This window comes from Gossypium hirsutum, chromosome D05 (assembly GCF_007990345.1).
Source record: "Gossypium hirsutum isolate 1008001.06 chromosome D05, Gossypium_hirsutum_v2.1, whole genome shotgun sequence".
NCBI lineage: Eukaryota > Viridiplantae > Streptophyta > Magnoliopsida > Malvales > Malvaceae > Gossypium > Gossypium hirsutum.
Window position 1 is genome coordinate 54,597,761 of NC_053441.1, and position 23,435 is coordinate 54,621,195.

Consider the following 23,435-nt stretch of genomic DNA (forward strand, 5'->3'; position numbering starts at 1 on the left):
TAGTTCATATCTATTCATTAAAACTTCTAACATCAAGTCATTTACTTGGATAGAAAACCATATCACTATACTATTAGATTATGCATAGTGGTCATATTCAAGTATGACATTTCCAAACTTAAATATCAAAATGACATTTCATAACTTAATATTAACTCAACCTTAGTTATATGCCACTTATTGATAACATAATGAGGCTATAAAAACTTGTTAAGTCGAGAGCTACAATCTAGATGCTATTTCACTCTTTGAAACCTTGAGATTTATTGGTACCTATGCATAGAATAAACAAATTGTACTGGGCAACTAGAAAGCCAGTAGTGTTGAAAAATACAATTTTGAGACTTTGTTTTGTAAATCGAGCCTGTAAATATTGTTATTAAATATTTACAGAGTTATTTTATAAGTGAATTGAATTTTAGATGGGTAATTTTTCCGATTTAGTTATTAATTAAGGTTTAGGGACTAAATTGTAAAAAAAAGTTTAAATGTTATAGAATTTTAATTTATAAAAGGCTTGAGGACCACATTAATTATTAAACCATTGTTTGTATTTAGTAGGTGGGTTTTGATGATGATGGATGGTTGGTAAATGTATTATTTAATTAAAAAAATAATGTACAAAAAACATAAAGGTAAAAGAAAAGAGGAGATATTTATCATATTTTTTCAATTTTCTTTCTTTCAACTAATGTTCAAGAGAAGAAAGAGGTTTTAAATGTTTCAAAACCCTTCGATTGGAAAGTTATTACAAGCCCTGTTTTTGAAAAATTTTTGTTTTTAAGATCGTGGAGACTTGATTTAGTTAGCTCGTGTATTATTTTGCAAAACTGTTAAAATTTTGAAAAGTTGCCATTGTTGATTTCTTGAAGTTTATGATGTTAAATTGTTAGATTTTGAGATTAGATATGAAAAATGACTAGTTTGTAAAGTTTAAACGTTATTTTTGTAACATAAGGACTAAAATGAATTATTTGTAACGCTGTTACGAGACTTTGATAAAAATAGATAGTAGAGAGTTTATAAAGGATGAAATTGAGTTCAAATTAGAAAACGAAGCTCAAATTTGAAAGATATGACTATTTCGATTTTAGGGACTAATGTAACACCCCACACTCGACTTAGAAGCTATGACTCGAGTGTGAATGTGACATTGATAAGTTTAAAACTTTAACCTTTTGTTCCCGTAACACATCTTATTTTTGAAAACGAAGATTCAAAAAACAAATGGTTAGAAAATAATAATTTTTAGTTAAACCTTTTGTGCACCCTTTAGAAAATTTCATACTCGAAAACACTTAATTTATAGCAAATCCACTTAATCATTTCCTTTGTCTAGTAGCGGAAAATTTTCAAAATTTTAGTTGAAACCGAGCTTTCAATTTGTTAACTCATATGATTTTGTAGTTTTGTGTTAAAAAAAATCCACAAACTGATGAACAAAAAGAAAAAAACCAAAAACAAAGTCTAAAATAGATTTACAACCCAAAAAGTCCAAAATAGTTTAAAAATATGAACCATTATACTTAAATTACTGAGAAACCAATCCGAGCTCTTGCGCGTCGTCCGATTCTAATAAACAGATCAAAGTATCGTAAAGAGTTTAATCAGACTCAAATGGAAAAATTGCGCATGCATGGTTATGTCAATGCAAAATTTTCGGAAACAAAATGCAAAATTTTCAGAAAACTTCCTACTCAACTCCTCTACACACCAAATTGGAGTTTCCCAGAACTATTCCATCCAAAAACACACTAATTAAGTTATCTTGGGTTGCCTGGCAATGATGACCTGCCACCCCGAGTTGCTCAGCAACGGTGGCTTATCATATTGTAGCTAAAATGCCAAATCAGATATATGTGGTCAAGCCACTATATTTGCAGTTAAGCTGCCAAAATAGATATGTGGCTAAACATGCATTCGTATTTTAACAGAAACTAGTAAGCATGCAATTTCATGCTTTGTAGAACAAATATATCAGATTTCAGCATTTACAAATCACTTAAATCAGAAAATCCACAATGTCACATGTAATGAGAATTGAACAAAAACATACCTTAGCAGTACTCATATATACTTAGCTAATCAGAACATAAAATCATCCTTTCAGATATTACATAAATAGTAGCAGATTATCAATTTTCATACTCGTATCACATACATATTGCATTACAGAACTTATGAAGTGACTAAGCTCGAATTGTACTTTAAATACGGCCTTAACTGAACTTCACTAAAAATGGGCCCACACGTCCGTTTGGCCCACATGGGCTAACACACTATTGTGTGGCCCACATGGCCTAAATAACCTAGCCTGTTGCCCACACAGTCTGGCACACGACCATGTGACGTCGACTGTGAAATTTTTAGCATCGCTCTGTTCTTTGTTTTTCGTTACACACCTGGCCAATTTTTTATACGAATTCACAGATGTAATTCCAGTACCTAAAACGTCATTTAAAACCAACCATTTAGCAATGATTCACTAAATTTAAGCCGCTAATTCAGGCATAACTGCAAACAAAAAGCCTAAATGAAATGAGATAGCCCCAAAATAAAGTATTGTTCACTTACCCTTGAACGAAACAGTAGCCTACAACACATAATTCGTTGGAGGAATATTCATATCAAGACTTTGGCCTAAACAAAACTGAAATCAGTTAAACTGAAACTTCTCCTAAAACTACGCTTTCAAATAACCCAAAATTAAACCATAATATAGCAAGTTCCCCATCCAAAAATGTAAAACCCTTCAACAAAACACCAAACTTAAAAAAAAAATCCTTATGGCCTACGATCAGAATTGGCTAAAACAAAAATAACACCGATTCATGCCATGTCAAAAGATAGATGAAGGGAGTAGTAAAATGATAAAAATAATAGTATTTAGTAGAGGGGAAAGGAAACGTAGCAATAACCAGAAAATAGTGGAATGCTAGGAATAAAGAACACAAGAAAACTTGTAGAAGCAAAATGGAGAAAACTGAAAAGCTTAGAAAAATAGGATGGCAAGAGGGGAGTGGGAGAGAGAAACAATTGTACTTTGCACACACAAAGACTCAAACATAAGACCAAAAGATAAGCTAAGGACTTACCATTGAATCAGCAAACTCATTCTATCATTAGTTGCACGAAAATAATAAATAAGCTACAAGTTCAAATATAGGGGTTGGGACAAAGTCAATAAAAATTCAAGGGAAATGATTCGAACCTAGAACCCCACACAAGCAAATAACACACTTAACCCCTGAACCAGATCAATTCACTTGATAAAATTTTCACAACCTTAATTCAAAAACAAGACGTGACCACTCTTGATTTTACTAACCCAATTTCTACTAATCCGGTTTTTGGGACGTGACAACTAAATTGAATAAAATGAAAAAGTTTAAGGGACATTCAAAAAAAAAATTGGACAGATACATGCTTATAATAGGATTGTATGAGATGTTTGGAATTGCTAAATTGAAATAAATTATTGTATAGATCAAGGATCGAACCAAATCGAGGCTAATCACAGAAAAGCAAAATTACCGAATAGTCCTTAAAAGCTCGTTTGGTTACTATTTTGCCACATAAGTTCATATGACACTTACTAAGTTAATTCATGTTATGTTTTTATTTCTATAAATTGAATAATTATATTTTTTACATATGTATTTTGTTATGCAAGGTATGGTATTAAGGAAATTGAAAATAGTTATTTGAGTTTAAAATGTTATGTTTGAGATTGATTATCGAACTAGAGGACTAATTTCAACAGAAATAAAAATTTGTATAACTTAGTGATTATATGTATTGACATTGAATTTGGTTGGAATCTATTATGTTATATAATGAAATGAAAAGAACTTACTCAAATCATGGAATAACAAATTGTTTAACTAAACACTTTATAGGCAACAGTGGTAATACTACTATGAAAATTCACCAAAAAAATGTAGAAATCGAGTTAGAAGTTGAATAAAATATGAAATTAAATATTATTGAGTCTAATTTTGCATAAAAGCAACGATGTAAGTAATGGAGATGTATATTATGAGATATAATAATTTTTATGAGACAAAGATAGAATGATTTCGGGTTCCCCTATTCTAACTTTGAAAAATCATTATAAATTATAAAAAAAATGTTTAGGAGATAAAATTTATATTTTTAAATTCTTTATGAGTCTATTTTCAATAAAAATAAACAGAAACAACATCCAAACTTCGTACTAATGTCACAGGGTAGAACTTTAGTCTCTCAATTTCATGCGAACTTAGGCTATCCCTTTGTTTCAACACGCCTAAGTCAGCTTAACCACCAAACAATTGAGGATTTACAAACAATTCCTCCAAGGTATGGCGGAAGCAACACAAATCCAAAAGAAGGCTCAAAGAATAAAATAGCCATAAAAAAAATGCATAAGAGGTGTTTGAGTAAATGCTCTCACTTTTGTATTCACAACTAAAGAATGAAATACAATGGATGATTTACAAATAAGAGGGAGACTCTCTATTTATAGTTGAGCTCCCCCAAAATCGATAGTCTAGATTAAGTTACATTGACGGTTGAGATGAAGCCTATCCATATAATCAAGGGATTTACAAGATATACAATATCAAATCACATCTAATCTTACAAGATATTATTCTACTCAATCTTCTAAGGTTAGTTTCCTTATTTACCTAGGTATCATATGTTTTCATATTTGCATGATTGGGCCACCCATGATTCAAATGGACATGATTCTTCAGTAGTTCTTTGAATTAGGCTAGTTCTTGTGGGTTAAATAATCCTTATCTAATCGATAGACCTCTGTGAGATGTATCTTATGTTATGGTCGCGGGCTTTGTACTGCGACCCGTGACATTCACCCCCACCCATTCTCGTAACACCCTCGTCGCGCCTTTGAAATGGCACTGACTTGATTCGCATTGAAACTTTATTGTTGCTTTGGCTTTTTCTCGACTAGTCTCACTATTGAGCCATCCATTTCTTTGAAACTTTTTCCTCGACTTTTGTTGCCTTTTAGCTCGATACGTCCTACTCGCTGGTAAGAAGCCACGACTCTCACTTGCCCACATTTTGACTTACACAAATTAGAATCCTCTTGATTCTCGTAACTAGGCTTTGACATGCCCACAGTCCATCAGCCTCATTACTAAAGAAATTTGAATGGTCCCATACGTTTTGCAAAGCCAACAAGTTAGAATGTAAAACACCACCAAAGTGTTTGAAATGTACCTTACTCGTAACATTTACTCTGGAAAATTGTCCAATTTTTATTACTACTTTTGCAAAGTCTGATACGTAACCTATCATTCCTATAGATGGTAGCTCTTTCGATGAATCAATAGAAATTAGCCTCACTGATCCTAGTATCAAAGTTTGCATCACTATTTCTTCCTCTAAGTCTGATGCACAACTCACCTCTCATTGGATGGAAACCTCTCCAATGACTTGGCTAACTCCATCATTTTCCTTGAATTAAGCCTCAATGGTCCTAGCTTCAATGTGTGCATCGTTACTTCCTTCTCTAATTCTGAGGCACAACTCATCCCTTCTTGGGGTGGAAGCCCCTGCGATGACTCGACAAGCTTCGTCGGAGCCTTTCTCTTGACCATGGTGAACTTGGATTGCTTTGGACAGTTCCGCAACTCATGCGGACCGCGACATAAGAAGCATGTCGCTTGCTTCTTCTTGCTCCTCTTTGCCCCATTGGCTTTGACTCCCCTTGTGCTCGAACCAAAATTTTTGGGCACTTTTTTTGACGGATTGTCCCTTTCAATGAAAGATCTCTTTGGATATTTTGGCAACCTATGCGGACCATGACACAAGAAGCACTCCACTGGCTTCTTCTCTCTTTTAGCCTCCTTGACTTCAGCACCCATTGCACTCGACCCAAGTCTCTCGGCCTTACCTTTCAGCTTGTCCATATAAAAAAATACAGATTTCTTTAGATATTTCTTCAATATATATGAACTGTCGCAAAGAAAGCATTTGATCTTGCCCCTCTTTTTGTTGGGTTTCCTCTTTTCAACTTGTGGTTTCTCATTACCACAATTGCCACTGCCATTATCTTCCTTGTGGTTCCCCTTGCATATGCCCCTTTCTTCTAACTTGGAAGACTCAAACTTGTCTTTCCCTAGACCCAATTTGACCACGGATTCAGCTATCGTCATGGCTTTCGAAAACTCTTAGACATCTCATCGTTTCAATTCCTATTTGACCTATGACTTTAAACCATTCTTAAAAGCAAGAAACACCTCAATCTTGGCTACGTCTAAAATTTGGAGCATGAGTTCCTTGAACTTTCGAACATACTTTACCACTGTGTCTCGTTACATAAGCCATCGTAACTTTGCCTAAGCTTTCTCCTCGATAAATTTTGGATAATTAACTCATGTTGGAACTCTTTCCACATCTCAATCTCACTATGACTTTTATCTGTGGACCTAGCTTGCCACCATAATAGCGCAATATTAGTAAGAAACATGGAAGCAGTAGTTATCTTAACCGCATCTTTCATGATGCCTTTGGCATGGAAGTAGTGCTCTATTCTCCACAAGAAATTATCCACATTGCATGTAGACATTGTCCCCACAAACTCTTTCGGCTTCGGGATGTGTACTTTTCCACTGAGTGTTACACTCGACACTCTATTCCCCATGACTGCTTCACACAAGGTAAGCTTTCCCTTAAGCTCCTCTATTCTTGTGGTAAAAACCCTCGCCATGGCTATTGTTTCCTCCTTCAAAGCCATCACCATGGCCTTAAGAGCATTATTCCTTTCTGTCAGCTTATTCCTAGTGGAATTTAACAACTATTGTACCTTTTCCACATTGGAAATGAAAGTCATTCACAAAGTCCCTAGACTGTTCCCTCAAGTCGTTTATGCTTCCATTGACCACATCGAGTGTCTCTTTCATGTCCTCTATAGAATCTTCGAAATTGACCACTCGTTCCTCTACCATCAATAACATATATTTCAAAAGAACTAGTTTCTTGGCCCACAAATGGGTCTCCTTTGGCTCATTCTGAATGGCAACTTCTTTCGACATCTTGATAGTGCCTTCACAACCAAAGCTTGAATACCAACTTTTACGGGGCTAGAACTTTAGTCTTGCAATTCCATGTATCCTTAGGCAATCCCTTCATTTCAACATGCCTAAGTCATCCTAACCACTAAAAAATTGAGGATTTACAAAGAATTCCTCAAAGGCACAAATTTATATAGCAGAAGCAACACAAGTACAAAAGAAAGCTCAAAGAACAAAATAACCATAGAAAAACTATGCACCAGAGGTGTTTGAGTAAATTCTCTCACTTTAGTATTTAAAACTAAAAAATGTAATAAAATGGGTGATTTACAAGTGAGTGGGAGACCCTCTATTTATAGTGGGGCTCTCCCAAAATCGACGAACGAGATTAAACCTATCCATACAATCAAGGGATTTACAAGATGTACAATATCAAATCACATCTAACCTTACAAGATATTATTCTACTCAATCTTCTAAGATTAGTTTTCCTATTTACCCAGGTAGCCTATGTTTCTATATCTGTATGATTGGGCCACCCATTCTTCAAATGTACATGATTCTTTAGTTGTTCTTTGAATTAGGCTAGTTCTTGTGGGTTAAATGATCCCTATCTAATCGATAGACCTCCATGCGATGCATATTGTGCGATGGTCACGGGTTTTGAATTGCGGCCCGTGACACTATGAGATAATTAATGTTTAGTAAAGAAAGGTTGAAGCTGTCAACTAGAAAAACAAGGGAAAATTTAAAGAATTTACTCTACTGGTTGACTAAAGTAGAAAATTTGAAAATTTTATGGTAAGAAAGATATTTGAGTCTAGTTTCAAAAACAACAAGCGGATCTTAATTTTAAATTTTAAATTTTTTAGCTCAAGGTATAAATAATTTAGCGACTATGACATAAGTGGAATTATAGTTAATGTTACATATAAGCATAAAAGATTCTAGTACATGTACGTGTAGGATGTGGAATGGAGAGGAGGAGGGAAATAATAGAATAGTTATAAAGTGAATTGATCAAATCATATTGGTGTGAAGTTGTGAAATTGGTTTAGAATTGAGACGAATCATGCTATGCTATGTATGTAATGATATCTTGATTGATGAATTGGTGATATTAAAATCAATGGAATAGGAATAGAGCTTATAACGAAATTGGATTATTGGTTGATGGATTGGAAATGATGGAATGTAAATCAAGTTCAAACATACATTGGAAAAATGATTATTCTATTAACCGGTCAAGAAAAGTAGGATATAAGATAGATTGAGTGTGGGCTACTTCGACTATATGTCGATGAGCGTCGGATGCATTTTCCTTTGGACGTTCCACTGAGTTCTGGGCACAAACTAATTGCTTCAAATGTTTTGATGAGGAACTAGGTGCCAAATTGTTACTTTGACTATGTGTCGATGAGTGCTGGGTAAAACTTTTACTTTGGTCACAGCGATAAGCATTGGGCACAATCTATTTTATTTAGGATTGTCCGATGAGGAACTGGTGCCAAATTGGTGTGCTGGTTGGATCTGTGTATCTGTTCTGAGCCTGTGGCAAGTTAATAGGGTTATAAAGATTTAAATTAGTTAAATGATTTAAGTAAAATGATATTGAATTGAATTATGTATCAATATACGAAAAAATAAAAAATGACCCTTGGGGGTCGAATAAGTAGGGAAGAGCTTTTAGGCTAAAAAATGATTGGAATGTTAAAACTAAAGGAAACATATAAGCTTAACTGTGATGATAATAAATGATATGTAAGAAATGTTAAATTGTGCATGAATGTGGCAATGTGATTTAGATGAATGATATTTGGAAATGATGAAATGCTGTAAGTTTTAAATACAAGCCCTTACATACAAAGTTGGATTATCAAGAATAATAATAAGATAATGTGAGCCGGTTAATAAAATAAAAAGCTGATTTGGTAAGATATAGAATGAATCATTTGACGTTGTAATGGAATGATAGTTATATGATAAGAATAGTGTACATGGCATGAGTATGCAAATGTGAACGAATTTAGGGTATGATAGGTAATTAAAAATAATTATAGGATATGATATGTGAAAGTTGCATCGGGTGTGATATTATAATTGGAATTAGAAACTTGAAATAGTAATGAAATAGATTGACAATAAAATATGGTAATGAAATAAATTATGTGAAATTGGTTTGAGTTTGCGACTTGATAAAAGATATCGAATGGAATAGTATAATGCTATGGAATCAATTATGGATATATATGTGGATCATGATAAAGGAAGTACGTGAACTTATGTGTGAATCAATTGGAAACGAGGCTTGAAAGGTTGAAATGATTACGAATGAGTTGACTAACTTTAAAAAGACCCTTTAATGATTCACAGTTATGGAATGAACATGAAATTTGTTGTTATAATGTCAATGATATAAATGTTTGATTCATGATTGATATTGAATTTGAAAAAGGTTTTATGATAGGTGTTGGCATGTAAATGGAATTGATCACTTCTATTGCAATGTTAAATGAGTTAGTTTGCCACTAGATATGAATGACATAATAGTTGGATGTTACAATTTTTTTTAACTTGAAACTTCTATTTTTTTAATCATAAAAATACTACTGAGTTTTCATTGCTCAATGTACAATTTATTTTTCGTATGCAAGTTAGGTATAATTCAAGATATTTGAACTATGACTCAAGTATCCAAAGAACAATCCTAGACTCATCAACATTTGCGTATTCTATTTTTATCCTAAGTTGGCATATACCTAGTTGAATCTAGTTTGGTTTGTTCTTAAATGAATGCTCATGTTGAATTTGGCATATGATGGATGTTTGGTCTCTATTCGACCTCAGATTAGTTTTTGGAGCTTTTGTAAGCTCGCATAAATCTCATAAATGTTTGATTATTGAGACTAATGTTTATTTGATTGAATTAAATCTCATAATGATGTAAACTAGAAAAAAAAGTAGTCACTCTGACAATGAATGTGTCATCTTGTAGCCCGGACCCGATGATCAGGTTAGGTCTAGGGTGTTAAATTTAGTGGTATTAGAGCTATAGGTTTAGCTGATTCTTGGACTAAATTGAGCTCGAAATTGAGTCTAAAGGCACATGCCAAGATTGAGTCAATTAGTTTGAGTTGGGATTTGGATACTGATTGTTAATTATTTTGTCTTATATTTAAAAATGTCGTTAAGGTTAAAAAAAGGACTTGACTGTAAAAGTGTATAAATATGCTTGGTTGTTAGTTATGCCCTTTGTGACTATCAACTAATGTTATTTCGTAAACGAATTAACGTACGTAGCTATTGACAAGGTCGAAGCATCGAGGGACAAGACGAAATGAGCAAAGGATAGCGAAATGGGTTGGTACTAATTTAATATATTTAAACATATTCAATTCATGCTTTTAGTTATTAATAAATTCTTTGATTTAATAAAAAAAATATGAATATCAAATACGATTCACTCATGTTGTGATAAAATGTTAGCATTGGTATAAATTTTAAGAGATAATTTCTAGTATGGTTTATGACACGGCAAGTAACTATGCCCTATACCTTGTCGGAATTGACATTAATTGTTAAGTCGCTTTGCTTTATTATAAAGAAGAATACTATTACTATGTTAGTATAGTGGATAAAGAAAAGAAGTATAAATTTAAATAAGTACAAGTATATGTGAATAGAATTGATAGAATGTTTGATCTAGAACATAAAATAAAAATAATAGTATTTGAAATTGATATAAAGCAAAATATGAAACTTAGCGGTATTAAGATAAGCGAAACTAACTCAAGAGGCTTCCTTTTAAGCTCGAATTTGATTTTTTGTTTGAGCTCTTTTTTCTACAATTTTCATTCTTTCACTCACAATACTTTTAATACTCACCATGCTTTTAACTCTCACATTATTTTTATTTCTTGATTTCTTTTTCATTTAATTTCACTTTGCAAGAGTCTATATACACTATATCAAACAATCTTTTGTCTTTTCTCTCAAGAGCAAAATGAAGCCACCAAAATGTCTCTACCTACTGTCAATATCCACGGCTCATGTCTATTTCATAGTGCGTTTAAAGATTAGGGATAGAGAAGGGTTGTGTTTTTAACTTAGTTTAGGCTCAAGGCTTTGAAAATAAGGCTTATTAAGAAAGGGATACTTGAGGCTCAAATTGTGGGAACTAGGGGTATATAGCATAAGGGTTAGTCATTGAGGCTCTAGGCTAAACAAACAGTGCCTTAGGTCCTCCCAAAACATCTCACAAGACATTATTTATATCATGCTTACATTTATTTGAATGAATAACTATCGATTCAAACTTTATTTATCTATAAGCATCTATACAATCTATCTATCCTTTAGCACAATTTATACATTTTCCATGAAAAGCGATTGCCTCTAGTCTATTATGTAATTTAATTTATTGAACTAACTAGTGTACTTTTAAGAATACCAAATTATCTAATATTAGTTGAAATTTACATGTTTGATATTCCAACATACTTATTCAATATTCATAACCAATGGCCAATTGCCCAAGTATAGTCCAAGCACTATGCAAAAACAACAACCACAAAAAGACATAAGAAAAATTATTTTTGAAAAAATGACATAAAAAAGAAAAAAAAATGCAAAACACACATACAAAAAACAAAGAAAATAAAATGTACAATTCCCCCACTTAAACTACATATTGTCCCCAATGTGTAAGCCCAAAACAAAGAAAGAAGGTTACTGGACTTCCCTAGTGGCGTGATCACTTATGATAGTATGGTCGGGTCATCCACCTTCACTCATAATAGTGGAGAGACTTAAAAATTTCATTCTGGCATTTTTTGTTTCTCTGATTTAGTATATAGACATCATCATCTCACAAAGTTCTATTGACAGCGAGTCAAAAAGAATTCGTTGATTCAGTGTTAATAGACTTATAGTTGGAAGAACATATACGATTGTCTGTCGTTTTGGTCTATCGTAGAACAAAATGGTGTGTCCAATTAAGTAGTTAGTTGGATCCATTAATGGAAATAGCAATTGGATATAAACGACCCGTGCGATTGAGTCCGTTGATTCGAGTTGGGCCCTTCTAGTTTGCAAGGCTAGCATAAAGTTAAATCGTGGACACATGTTTTGTGGTTGTTCATTTGGTAAGGGTTAGTTGTTGGGCATTCCCATAATTAATTTACACATGAAAATTTTGGTGGTTTGAGGCTCCTCGATCACTATAACTGACTTATCGATTGAATGAGAAGACTTGTTATCAATGGTTGGTTCGAAACCGGAGGAAAATCAAGCTTGAAGCTAGAATATCTTATCAATTTATTTAATTTAATTTCTGTCTATTTTTACTATTATTTTGATTTCAATTATTGTTACCTTTATCATGTTTAAACCAATCTTTTTATTTTTGCACAAACCGTCACACATCATGGGCACGACGATGTCTACCTAGACGCATAACCGGTTAAAACAAACAACAATTTTAGATATCTCATCGACCCTACTCCTTGCACTATTATTTATTTACTATTTAGGTGTAATAATATTATTTTTGATGGATTCGACACCCATCATTGCAAAAAATTGTCCACATGTGAATTAAATAACATGTCCACATCAACTGGGATTTTAGACTTTATAATATATAATATATACGATATATATAATCTTAACAACAATTTTAAAAAATAAGTTGATATTTTAAATTTTATTTTAAAATAATTTTATTGCATAAATATAATTCACTCATGTATAAAAATGAGAAGTAAACTAGTTACAAAAATACTATTACTACTTTTTAATATTTAAGTAGTCGAATAGAATCAAATACAAGTCTAAATGTAAAAATATTTGTGGAACCATGCCCCAGGGAGATCTCATATGAAGTAGACCGATAGATTGGAAGAATTGTTTGTAAGGTGAAAAATATTGAATGGCATGATGAATGATTATCCTTCCCAAATGAAGGTCGATGTTGAGAGCTGAGCTTTTTCTCAAATCCAACTTGGAATCACAGGCTCAGTCATGAGCTTGTTGCATGTTGCATGTTGCATATCATTAATGCTCATGCTCATCTACCTCTCTCTTTCACAACAAAATGTCAATGTTTTTAATTATTCAATTTTAGTTAGCTGATTTATATTAGTATTATATACAAAACACAATTTGTGATCTTGGAGGTAGTTTGAGAGTGCGGTAGCAAAGGGCTCAGGATTAAAAGAGGTCTAAATTTTTTTTTTGTATATTTTTTTTCAGCCTAAGCTTCATTGTAGGCAAAAGAAAAAAGAAAAAAAAAGAAAAAAAAAGAAAGAAAGGGCCCAAATTTTTTATTTTATTATTAGTATATGTTTTTATTTTATTGTATTATATTTTATAATTCTTTTAAAAGGGGTCCCAATTTATTGTTTTGCCTAAGGCCCAAATATTTCAAGAACGGGCTTGTTCACTTTCTCTTATCACTGTTTAATTTTTTTAGAAATAAATATATTTATTAAAAAATTATATAAAAATTAATTAATTGGAAAGTTAACTATTTGTTATGTGTGGTGTCTTTGGTTCAAATCTTTATTCTGATTGAATTTTTATTGATTAATTATATAAAAAAGACAAAAACATTCTCGTACAAATATAACTTAATTTGTATATGAAATAATATTTTAGTAATTTCATAACTAAGTTGGTTTTTATCACACGTGTATGCTTATAGAGATCACGAATTTAAAACATATGTGTGCTTTTATAAATAACATACAATAAATAATGAACGTATACATACGCAATATATGTACAAAATTAAAATAAAAATCGTTTAAATTGCGAGTGAAAGGAAATTTAAATAGGTAAATACATCAAATTAAGAATATTAAATGCATTAATTTGTTTATCATGACATTTCATTTTTCTTAAATTGGTATCGAGTTGACTTGTGACATCAACTTAATCAATGACATTATCAATATATACAAACCGTGTGGGTGAAACAATCTGTGCAATAACATTAAAATGTATAAAAATATTAAAATAAAACTTTGGTCGAGGTTATAAAAAGAAGATTTTATAAATGCTGGTGATATGGGTTCAAATATTAACATTTGCAATTTTTTATTAGTTTTTTTAAATAAAAAATAAAAAGTATTCTCATAATAATATAACTTATTTAAAATATGTAAAGTTATGTTAATAATTTCATTAATTAAATTGGTGTCGAATTTGACGTGGTGGCTTATAAATCTCAGTGCAAAATTAGTGGCGCACTGATCATGATGACTTTATTTTAATAAAATAATATTTTAATTTGATATTAATCTATACTATTATTTAAGCTTTTTTATTGAGTTGGTGTCACCTATCAATCGAATTCAATTCAGTTAGAGAAATTACAAAAATATCATCCCATAATTAAAATTAATTATATTTGAGGGTACTTTAATATTTTTATTTTAACAAAAATCAATTAAAATATGGATACGATGGTATTTGAATCTACGTAAATTGAATTGGTAAAACCTTAAATTTATCACTCAACCAAAGTTTTATTTTAATGTGTTCTATATGTTTTTATTTTAATATGCACAATTGATTAATATGAATGTCATAATAGGTGGATGTTACAAATTTTTAAACTTGAAACTTCTATTTTTTTAATCGTAGAAATACTACTGAGTTTTCATTGCTCAATGTACAATTTGTTTTTTGTATGCTGGTTAGGTATAATTCAAGATATTTGAACTACGACTTAAGTATCCAAAGAACAATCCTGGACTCATCAACGTTTGCATTTCCATTTTTATTCTAAGTTGGCATGTAGCTAGTTGAATCTAGTTTGGTTTGTTCTTGAATGAATGCTCATGTTGAATTTGGCATCATATGATGGATGTTTGGTCTCTATTCGACCTCGGATTAGTTTTTGGAGCTTTTGTAAGCTCGCATAAATCTTGTAAATGTTTGATTATTGAGATTAATGTTCATTTGACTAAATTAAATCTTGTAATGGTTTAAACTAGAAGAAAAAGATCATAGTCACTCTGACTATGAATGTGTCATCTTGTAGCTCGGACCCGATGATCAGGTTGGGTGTAGGGTGTTACATTTAGTGGTATTAGAGCTATAGGTGTAGCTGATTCTTGGAATAAATTGATCTCGAAATTGAGTCTAGAGGCACATGCCAAGATTGAGTCGAGTTTGAGTTGGGATTTGGATACTAATTGTTAATTATTTTGTCTTATATTTAAAAATGTCATTAAAGTTAAAAAAAGGACTTGATTGTAAAAGTGTATAAATATGCTTGGTTGTTAGTTATGCCCTTTGTGACTATCAACTAATGTTATTTCATAAACGAATTAACGTATGTAGCTAACAACAAGGTCGAAGCATCGAGGGACAAAGATGAAATGAGCAAATGATAGCGAAATGGGTTGGTGCTAATTTAATATATTTAAATATATTCAATTCATGCTTTTAATTATTAATAAATTCTTATATTTAATACAAAATATGAATATCAAATACGATTTACTCATGTTGTGATAAAATGTTAGCATTGGTATAAATGTTAAGAGATAATTTCTAGTATGGTTTATGACACAGTAAGTAACTATGCCCTATACCTTGTCGGAATTGACATTGATTGATAAGTCGTTTTGCTTTATTATAAAGAAGAATACTATTACTATGTTAGTATAGTGGATAAAGAAAAGAAGTATAAATTTAAATAAGTACATGTATATGTGAATAGAATTGATAGAATGTTTGATCTAGAACATAAAATAATAGTGATAGTATTTGAAATTGATATAAAGCAAAATATGAAACTTAGCGATATTAAGATAAGCGAAACTAACTCAAGAGGCTTCCTTTTAAGCTCGAATTTGATTTTTTTTTTGTTTGAGCTCTTTTTTCTACAGTTTTCATTCTTTCACTCACAATGCTTTTAATACTCACCATGCTTTTAACTCTCACATTATTTTTATTTCTTGATTTCTTTCTCATTTAATTTCACTTTGTAAGAGTCTATATACACTATATCAAACAATCTTTTGTCTTTTCTCTCAAGAGCAAAATGAAGCCACCAAAATGTCTCTACCTACTGTCAATATCCACGGCTCATGTCTATTTCATAGTGCTTTTAAAGATTAGGGATAGAGAATGGTTGTGTTTTTAACTCAGTTTAGGCTCAAGGCTTTGAAAATAAGGCTTATTAAGAAAGGGATACTTGAGGCTCAAATTGTGGGAACTAGGGGTATATAGCATAAGGGTTAGTCATTTAGGCTCTAGGCTAAACAAACAGTGCTTTAGGTCCTCCAAAACATCTCACAAGACATGATTTCTATCATGCTTACATTTATTCGAATGAATAACTATCGATTCAAACTTTATTTATCTATAAGCATCTATACAATCTATCTATCCTTTAGCACAATTTATACATTTTCCATGAAAAACGATTGCCTCTAGTCTATTATGTAATTTAATTTATTGAACTAACTAGATTACTTTTAAGAATACCAAATTATCTAATATTAGTTGAAATTTACATGTTTGATAGTCCAACATACTTATTCAATATTCACAACCAATGGCCAATTGCCCAAGTATAGTCCAAGCACCATGCAAAAACAATAACCACAAAAAGACATAAGAAAAATTATTTTTGAAAAAATGACATAAAAAAGAAAAAAAATGCAAAACATACATACAAAAAACAAAGAAAATAAAATGTACAATTTCCTCACTTAAACTACATATTGTCCCCAATGTGTAAGCCCAAAACAAAGAAAGAAGGTTACTGGACTTCCCTAGTGGCGTGATCACTTATGATAGTATGGTCGGGTCGTCCACCTTCGCTCATAATAGTGGAGAGACTTAAAAACTTTCATTCTGGCATTTTTTGTTTCTCCGATTTAGTATATAGACATCGTCATCTCACAAAGTTCTATTGACAGCGAGTCAAAAAGACTTCGTTGATTCAGTGTTAATAGACTTATAGTTGGAAGAACATATACGATTGTCTGTCGTTTTGGTATATCTTAGAACAAAAGGGTGTGTCCAATTAAGTAGTTGGTTGGATCCATTAACGAAAATAGCAATTGGATATAAACGACCCGCGCGATTGAGTCCGTTTATTCGAGTTGGACCCTTCTAGTTTGCAAGGCTATCATAAAGTTAAATTGTGGACACATGTTTTGTGGTTGTTCATTTGGTAAGGGTTAGTTGTTGAGCATTCCCATAATTAATTTACACATGACAATGTTAGTGGTTTGAGGTTCCTCGATCACTATAATTGACTTATCGGTTGAATGAGAAGACTTGTTATCAATAGCTGGTTCGAAACTGGAGCAAAATCAAGCTTGAAGCTAGAATATCATATCAATTTATTTAATTTAATTTCGTTTCTGTCTATTTTCACTATTATTTTGATTTCAATTATTGTTACCTTTATCATATTTAAACAAATCTTTTTATTTTTGCACAAACCATCACACATCATGGGCACGACAATGTCTACCTAGACGCGTAACCTGGTTAAAACAAACAACAATTTTAGATATCTCATCGACCCTACTCCTTGCACTATTTTTTATTTACTATTTAGGTGTATGAATATAGTTTTTGATGGATTCGACACCCATCATTGAACATAATAAATTTTGAATATATTACTTTGAAATAATAATATTCCCATTAAAAATAAAGAAAAATATAGAGTTATCCACATGACAGTAAAATAAGTTGTCCACATGTCAATTAAATAACATGTCCACATCAACTGGGATTTTAGACTTTATAATATGTAATATATATATATATACACTATATATATAAATTTAACAACAATTTTAAAATATAAGTTGATATTTTAAATTTTATTTTAAAATAATTTATTTGCATAAATAAAATTCACTCATGTACAAAAATGAGAAGTAAACTAGTTACAAAAATACTTTTTACTTTTTAATACTTAAATAGTAAAATAAATTTATAATTCGAATAAAATCAAATACAAGTCTAAATTTAAAAATATTTGTGGAACCAAGCCCCGGAGAGATCTCATATGAAGTAGACCGATAGATTGGAAGAATTGATTGTAAGGTGAAAAATATTGAATGGCATGATGAATGATTATCCTTCCCAAATGAAGGTCGATGTTGAGAGCTGAGCTTTTTCTCAAATCCAACTTGGAATCACAGGCTCAGTCATGAGCTTGTTGCATGTTGCATATCATTAATGCTCATGCTCATCTACCTCTCTCTTTCACAACAAAATGTCAATGTTTTGAATTATTCAATTTTAGTTAGCTGATTTATATTAATATTATATGCAAAACACAATTTGTATACTTCTTCTTCTACTTTAATTTGTGAGTAATTTGTAAACTTCTGCCTCACACTTTCAGATCCGGTCTTAGAGGTAGTTTGAGAGTGCGGTAGCCTAAGCTTCATTGTAGGCAAGAAAAAAGAAAAGAAAAGGGGCCCAATTTTTTTTATTTTATTACTAGTATATGTTTTTATTTTATTGTATTATATTTTATATTTTCTTAAAAGGGGCACCAATTTATTGTTTCGCCTCAGGCCCAAATATTTCAAGAACGAGTTTGCTCACTTTCTCTTATCATAATTTAATTTTTTTAGAAACAAATATATTTATTAAAAAATTATATAAAAATTAATTAATTGGAAAGTTAATTATTTGTTATGTGTGGTGTCTTGGGTTCACATCTTTATTATGATTGAATTTTTATTGATTAATTATATAAAAAAGACAAATATTCTCATTCAAATATAACTTAATTTGTATATGAAAGGATATTTTAGTAATTTCATAACTAAGTTGGTTTTTATCACACGTGTATGCTTGTAGAGATCACGGATTTAAAACATAGGTGTGCTTTTATAAATAACATACAATAAATAATGAACGTACAGTTTGAAACTAATAATAATACATACGCAATATATGTACAAAATTAAAATAAAAATAGTTTAAATTGCGAGTAAAAAGAAATTTAAATAGGTAAATACATCAAATTAAGAATATTAAATGTACGAACTTGTTTATCATGACATTTCATTTTTCTTAAATTGGTATCGAGTTGACTTGTGACATCAACTTAATCAATAACATTATCAATATATACAAACCATGTGGGTGAAACAATTTGTGCAATAACATTAAAATGTATAAAAATATTAAAATAAAGCTTTGGTCGAGGTTATAAAGAGAAAATTTTATAAATGTTGGTGATATGGGTTCAAATATTAACATTTGTAATTTTTATTAGTTTTTTTAAATTAAAAAATAAAAAGTATTCTCATAATAATATAACTTATTTAAAATATGTAAAGTTATGTTAATAATTTCATTAATTAAATTGGTGTCGAATTTAACGTGGTGGCTTATAAATCTCAGAGCAAATTTAGTGGGCACTGATCATGATGACTTTATTTTAATAAAATAATATTTTAATTTGATATTAATCTATACTATTATTTAAGTTTTTTATTGAGTTGGTGTCACCTATCAATCGAATTCAATTCAGTTAGAGAAATTACAAAAATATCACCCCATAATTAAAATTAATTATATTATTTGAGGGTACTTTAATATTTTTATTTTAACAAAAATCAATTAAAATATGGATATGGTGGTATTTGAATCTACGTCAATTGAATTAGTAAAACATTAAATTTATCACTCAACCAAAGTTTTATTTTAATGTGTTCTATATGTTTTTATTTTTTAATATGCACAAGTGATTAATATCGTACGTATTTCACGTGTTATTATAATTAGTTAGTTTCAAACTATACGTTTCATTGTTTATGATATGTTAGATCTGTATTCTAAATTCTTAGTTTTCTCACGCCTAATATTTCTAATTTTAAATATATTTTTGTAAACATGACGAATTTTTCATTTATATTAAAGATCACGTGTCACATATTTTTTTTCAAAGTAATTTTTTTAATTAATAAAATGAAAAAAGAAGAAGAAAAAGTTAAGAATTGGAGTTTTAAAACCTTCGCTTTATATTAACACCGACCTTGATTTCATTTAAAAAAAAACAGGGACTTCATTGGTCCATCTTTTACTATAGGGACTTAGTTGCTTACTTCTTCACAGTGGAGGGATTTCCATGTACTTTTCACCAAATCCAAGCTATTTCTTTTTTTTTTTTTGTAAAAGGACTAAGGGAAGTCAAATTCGTTCGGAAAAAGTTTTTGAAGTATTGTTCAATTATAGCTAACAATTTCCTCAATAAATTGGTATTGTTTTTAGGTTAAATCAAAGTTTTTGTCTTCTTACTTTGATGAAAGTTCAAGCATATTTAAAGAGGTTAAAATGAGAGTGTCATGTCAGATTGGACTGCGTATGGCATGTGAAGACAATACGAGTATTTGTGCATGATAAGATTTGAACCTTTTACCTTTTATATAGCATCTAAAGACACATATGCTTTCATTTGAGCATAATACTCCGTTGGACTCCAACTCCCCATAAAAGGAAAAAAATTGGAATTGGATTGGATGATAAATTAATGTAAATTGAAATCGAAATAAATATAAATATTGAAAATCTCAAAGTCATTTTGTATAGAAATGGACTGAATCAAGTCTTCCCACAATTCCTGAAAAACAGATATGGATTTTGTAATAAGTCAATCATGCATTGATTAGTACTTCAGACTTTTGTTTCGTTTGCATGCATTTGCATACCTTTTCCCACAAAGTAGACGCCTCTAGAACCGCGTTTCGGTTCGCAGCAAAGTTTGAAACTTTAGGTAACATATAATAGGTCTAATTATGCTTTCCTTTTACTTTTAATTATTTAAATTTAATGTTTTTATTTGTTGGATTCAAAATTTGATGTAAATATATATTATTAATTAGATTTTACTTTCTAAATCAGATTTTTAAAATTTTGAAATATCGCAAATTCAAATTTAAATTTCAAATACTAGTATAATGATTAAATTTTTGGAAACAAAAATTGAGAGTTTGAGGCTCTAGAAATTTTGAGATCTCAGGTTCGAGTCTCATCTTATATAAATGTGTGGGTTCTCTTCCTAATTTATTTTGGTTAATTAATTAGTTGTGAAGTTAATTATTCAGTCCAATACTTATAATAAAAAAATAGAGGGACTAAATTTCAAAAGTTAGAAGAGTACAGTGACTAGGAGCATAATTAAACCCATACAATACAAAGCAAGATGCCACCATCTCTTATCTAGGCCAAATTATTTTGGCTATATATACCACGTCTCAATGCAGGGATTATTCACCGCTACCAAAGAAATATCTAATTGATCATATTTTATCTATTTCGCTTTGGCAGCTTCTGCTTTCGTTCTCTCTAATGGCCTCCACAATTCCCATTGTCACACTACTTATTGTGATGCTTTCTTGCCATGCTGCCAATGCTCAGCTTTCTCCCAACTTCTATGCAAGCTCTTGCCCCAACCTTCAGACCATCGTCCGGAATGCCATGAGTCGGGCCGTTAACCGAGAGACCCGAATTGGGGCCTCTATTCTCCGTTTGTTTTTCCATGACTGCTTTGTTAACGTAATTTTGTACATTGATTTTGAAGCACCGTCAACGTTATGATAAATATGTACATTGCTAATAGGACTGATGTGTGGATTATTTTGTGTTTGTATGTGTTATGTTAATGCAGGGTTGTGATGGATCGATACTGCTAGATGACACGGCGACGTTCACGGGCGAAAAGAATGCAGTGCCGAACCGAAACTCGGCTCGAGGTTTGGAAGTGATCGATACCATAAAGACTAATGTGGAGGCTGCTTGCAGTGCTACTGTTTCTTGTGCAGATATATTAGCACTTGCTGCTAGAGATGGTGTTGCCCTGGTTAGTGGTTGATAAGCTCTCCCATGCTGCTTATAGTAGCTACATACATATACATGCACTTTTAACAATTTTATATTAAAAAGAAAACTTTTTTACTTTCCAAATTTCGACCATACACTCTACTTCTTTTGCACAACTAAATTATTAAAAAAATTCTATCCATAATGTAGTTGTGATTTTCGATATCGTAAAAAAAAAGTAAAAAAATTCAAACGTGTTTGAATACAATTTTTTCTTATTTTAAGAATTAAGAAAGATTAAACCGGTTAAATTTTAGTTTAATTGGCATAATACTGTTGTCAATGTGGGGGGACACGGGTTTGAATGCGTTGAAATATATTATCCTCTTATTTATGAGTTAGGAAGGGCTATGGGTAATTTTAGGTATCGTGTCAAAAAAAACTGATATGATCAAAGCTTATAACCTTAATTAATTATCTTAAATAAAAACTTAGTATTATATAATATGGTGGCAGCTTGGAGGACCTACATGGCAAGTACCCCTAGGGCGGAGAGATGCAAGAACAGCCAGCCAAAGCGCAGCCAACAACCAAATCCCATCACCATTCGCTAACCTCGCAACTCTAACCTCTTCGTTCGCTGCCAAAGGCCTAAGCACACGAGACCTGACCGCCCTATCCGGTGGCCACACGATCGGCCTGGCTCGATGCACCACTTTCCGCGGTCGCATCTACAACGACACCAATATCGATGCGAATTTTGCAGCCACCAGACGGGCCAACTGCCCTGCTTCCGGTGGTGATAACAACTTGGCTCCTCTTGATATACAGACTCCTACTCGGTTCGACAACGATTACTTCCGTAACCTCGTGGCTCGAAGAGGGCTGCTTCACTCGGACCAGGAGCTCTTCAATGGGGGATCACAGGATGCTCTTGTTAGAACCTACAGCAACAATCCTGCTACCTTTTCGGCTGATTTTGCTGCTGCCATGGTGAGGATGGGGAACATTAGTCCTCTTACTGGAACACAAGGGGAGATCAGAAGGAACTGCAGGGTGGTCAACTGATTGTTATGCCCATATCCAATTATCGGTTATTTCAATAAGTTCCATGCAATGAGTTTGAAGGCTATATTATAATGGTTATATTGTGGTATTAGTCCATGTACTTTAAGAAAGTTGTGGATCTAATTTGTGTACTCTAATTTGGTTATTTTTAGTTGCTGTAATTTTAAAATTTTATTTTTATCAAATGATAATTGTTAAATTCATCAAGTTCTACTATTTCTCAAATCTGATGAGGCAAACATATTATCACATATGTAATATCATGTCAGCTTGTTATTCCCATATATTACTCACTAAAAACCCAGAAAAATTGATCCATGGGGGTGGCTTATATCAACCTTTGAAGACATAAAATCTAAAGATGACTGAGAAATGAGTCTCTCTTAATCTTTCTCTTTTGTTTTATTTAGAATTGATCATGTATTTAAATAATTTATAAAAAATAATTTTAATTATAGAAAATAATAATTATTTCAAAATTTTAAGTAAATAAAATTAAAATTATATAAGTATGATAATTTA

The 23,435-nt window shown here is 31.4% G+C and overlaps 1 protein-coding gene across 1 annotated transcript; it reads left to right on the forward strand.

Moving 5' to 3' along the window:
• The first annotated feature begins 21,281 nt into the window (after positions 1-21,281).
• Positions 21,282-23,116, forward strand: LOC121216781 (peroxidase P7). The gene is made up of 3 exons (XM_041092197.1): positions 21,282-21,581; positions 21,694-21,885; positions 22,362-23,116. Exons 1-3 carry the CDS (start codon positions 21,375-21,377, stop codon positions 22,911-22,913), a joined length of 951 nt encoding a protein of 316 aa, XP_040948131.1. The 5' UTR covers positions 21,282-21,374; the 3' UTR covers positions 22,914-23,116.
• Positions 23,117-23,435: the final 319 nt, after the last annotated feature.

Bases quoted from the DNA above. Each gene is read 5' to 3' on its own strand.
- LOC121216781 (XM_041092197.1), top strand. From the start codon at position 21,375: ATGGCCTCCACAATTCCCATTGTCACACTACTTATTGTGATGCTTTCT. The intron at 21,582-21,693 runs GTAATTTTGTAC...ATGTTAATGCAG, and splicing joins TCCATGACTGCTTTGTTAAC to GGTTGTGATGGATCGATACT. The intron at 21,886-22,361 runs GTTAGTGGTTGA...ATATGGTGGCAG, and splicing joins CTAGAGATGGTGTTGCCCTG to CTTGGAGGACCTACATGGCA.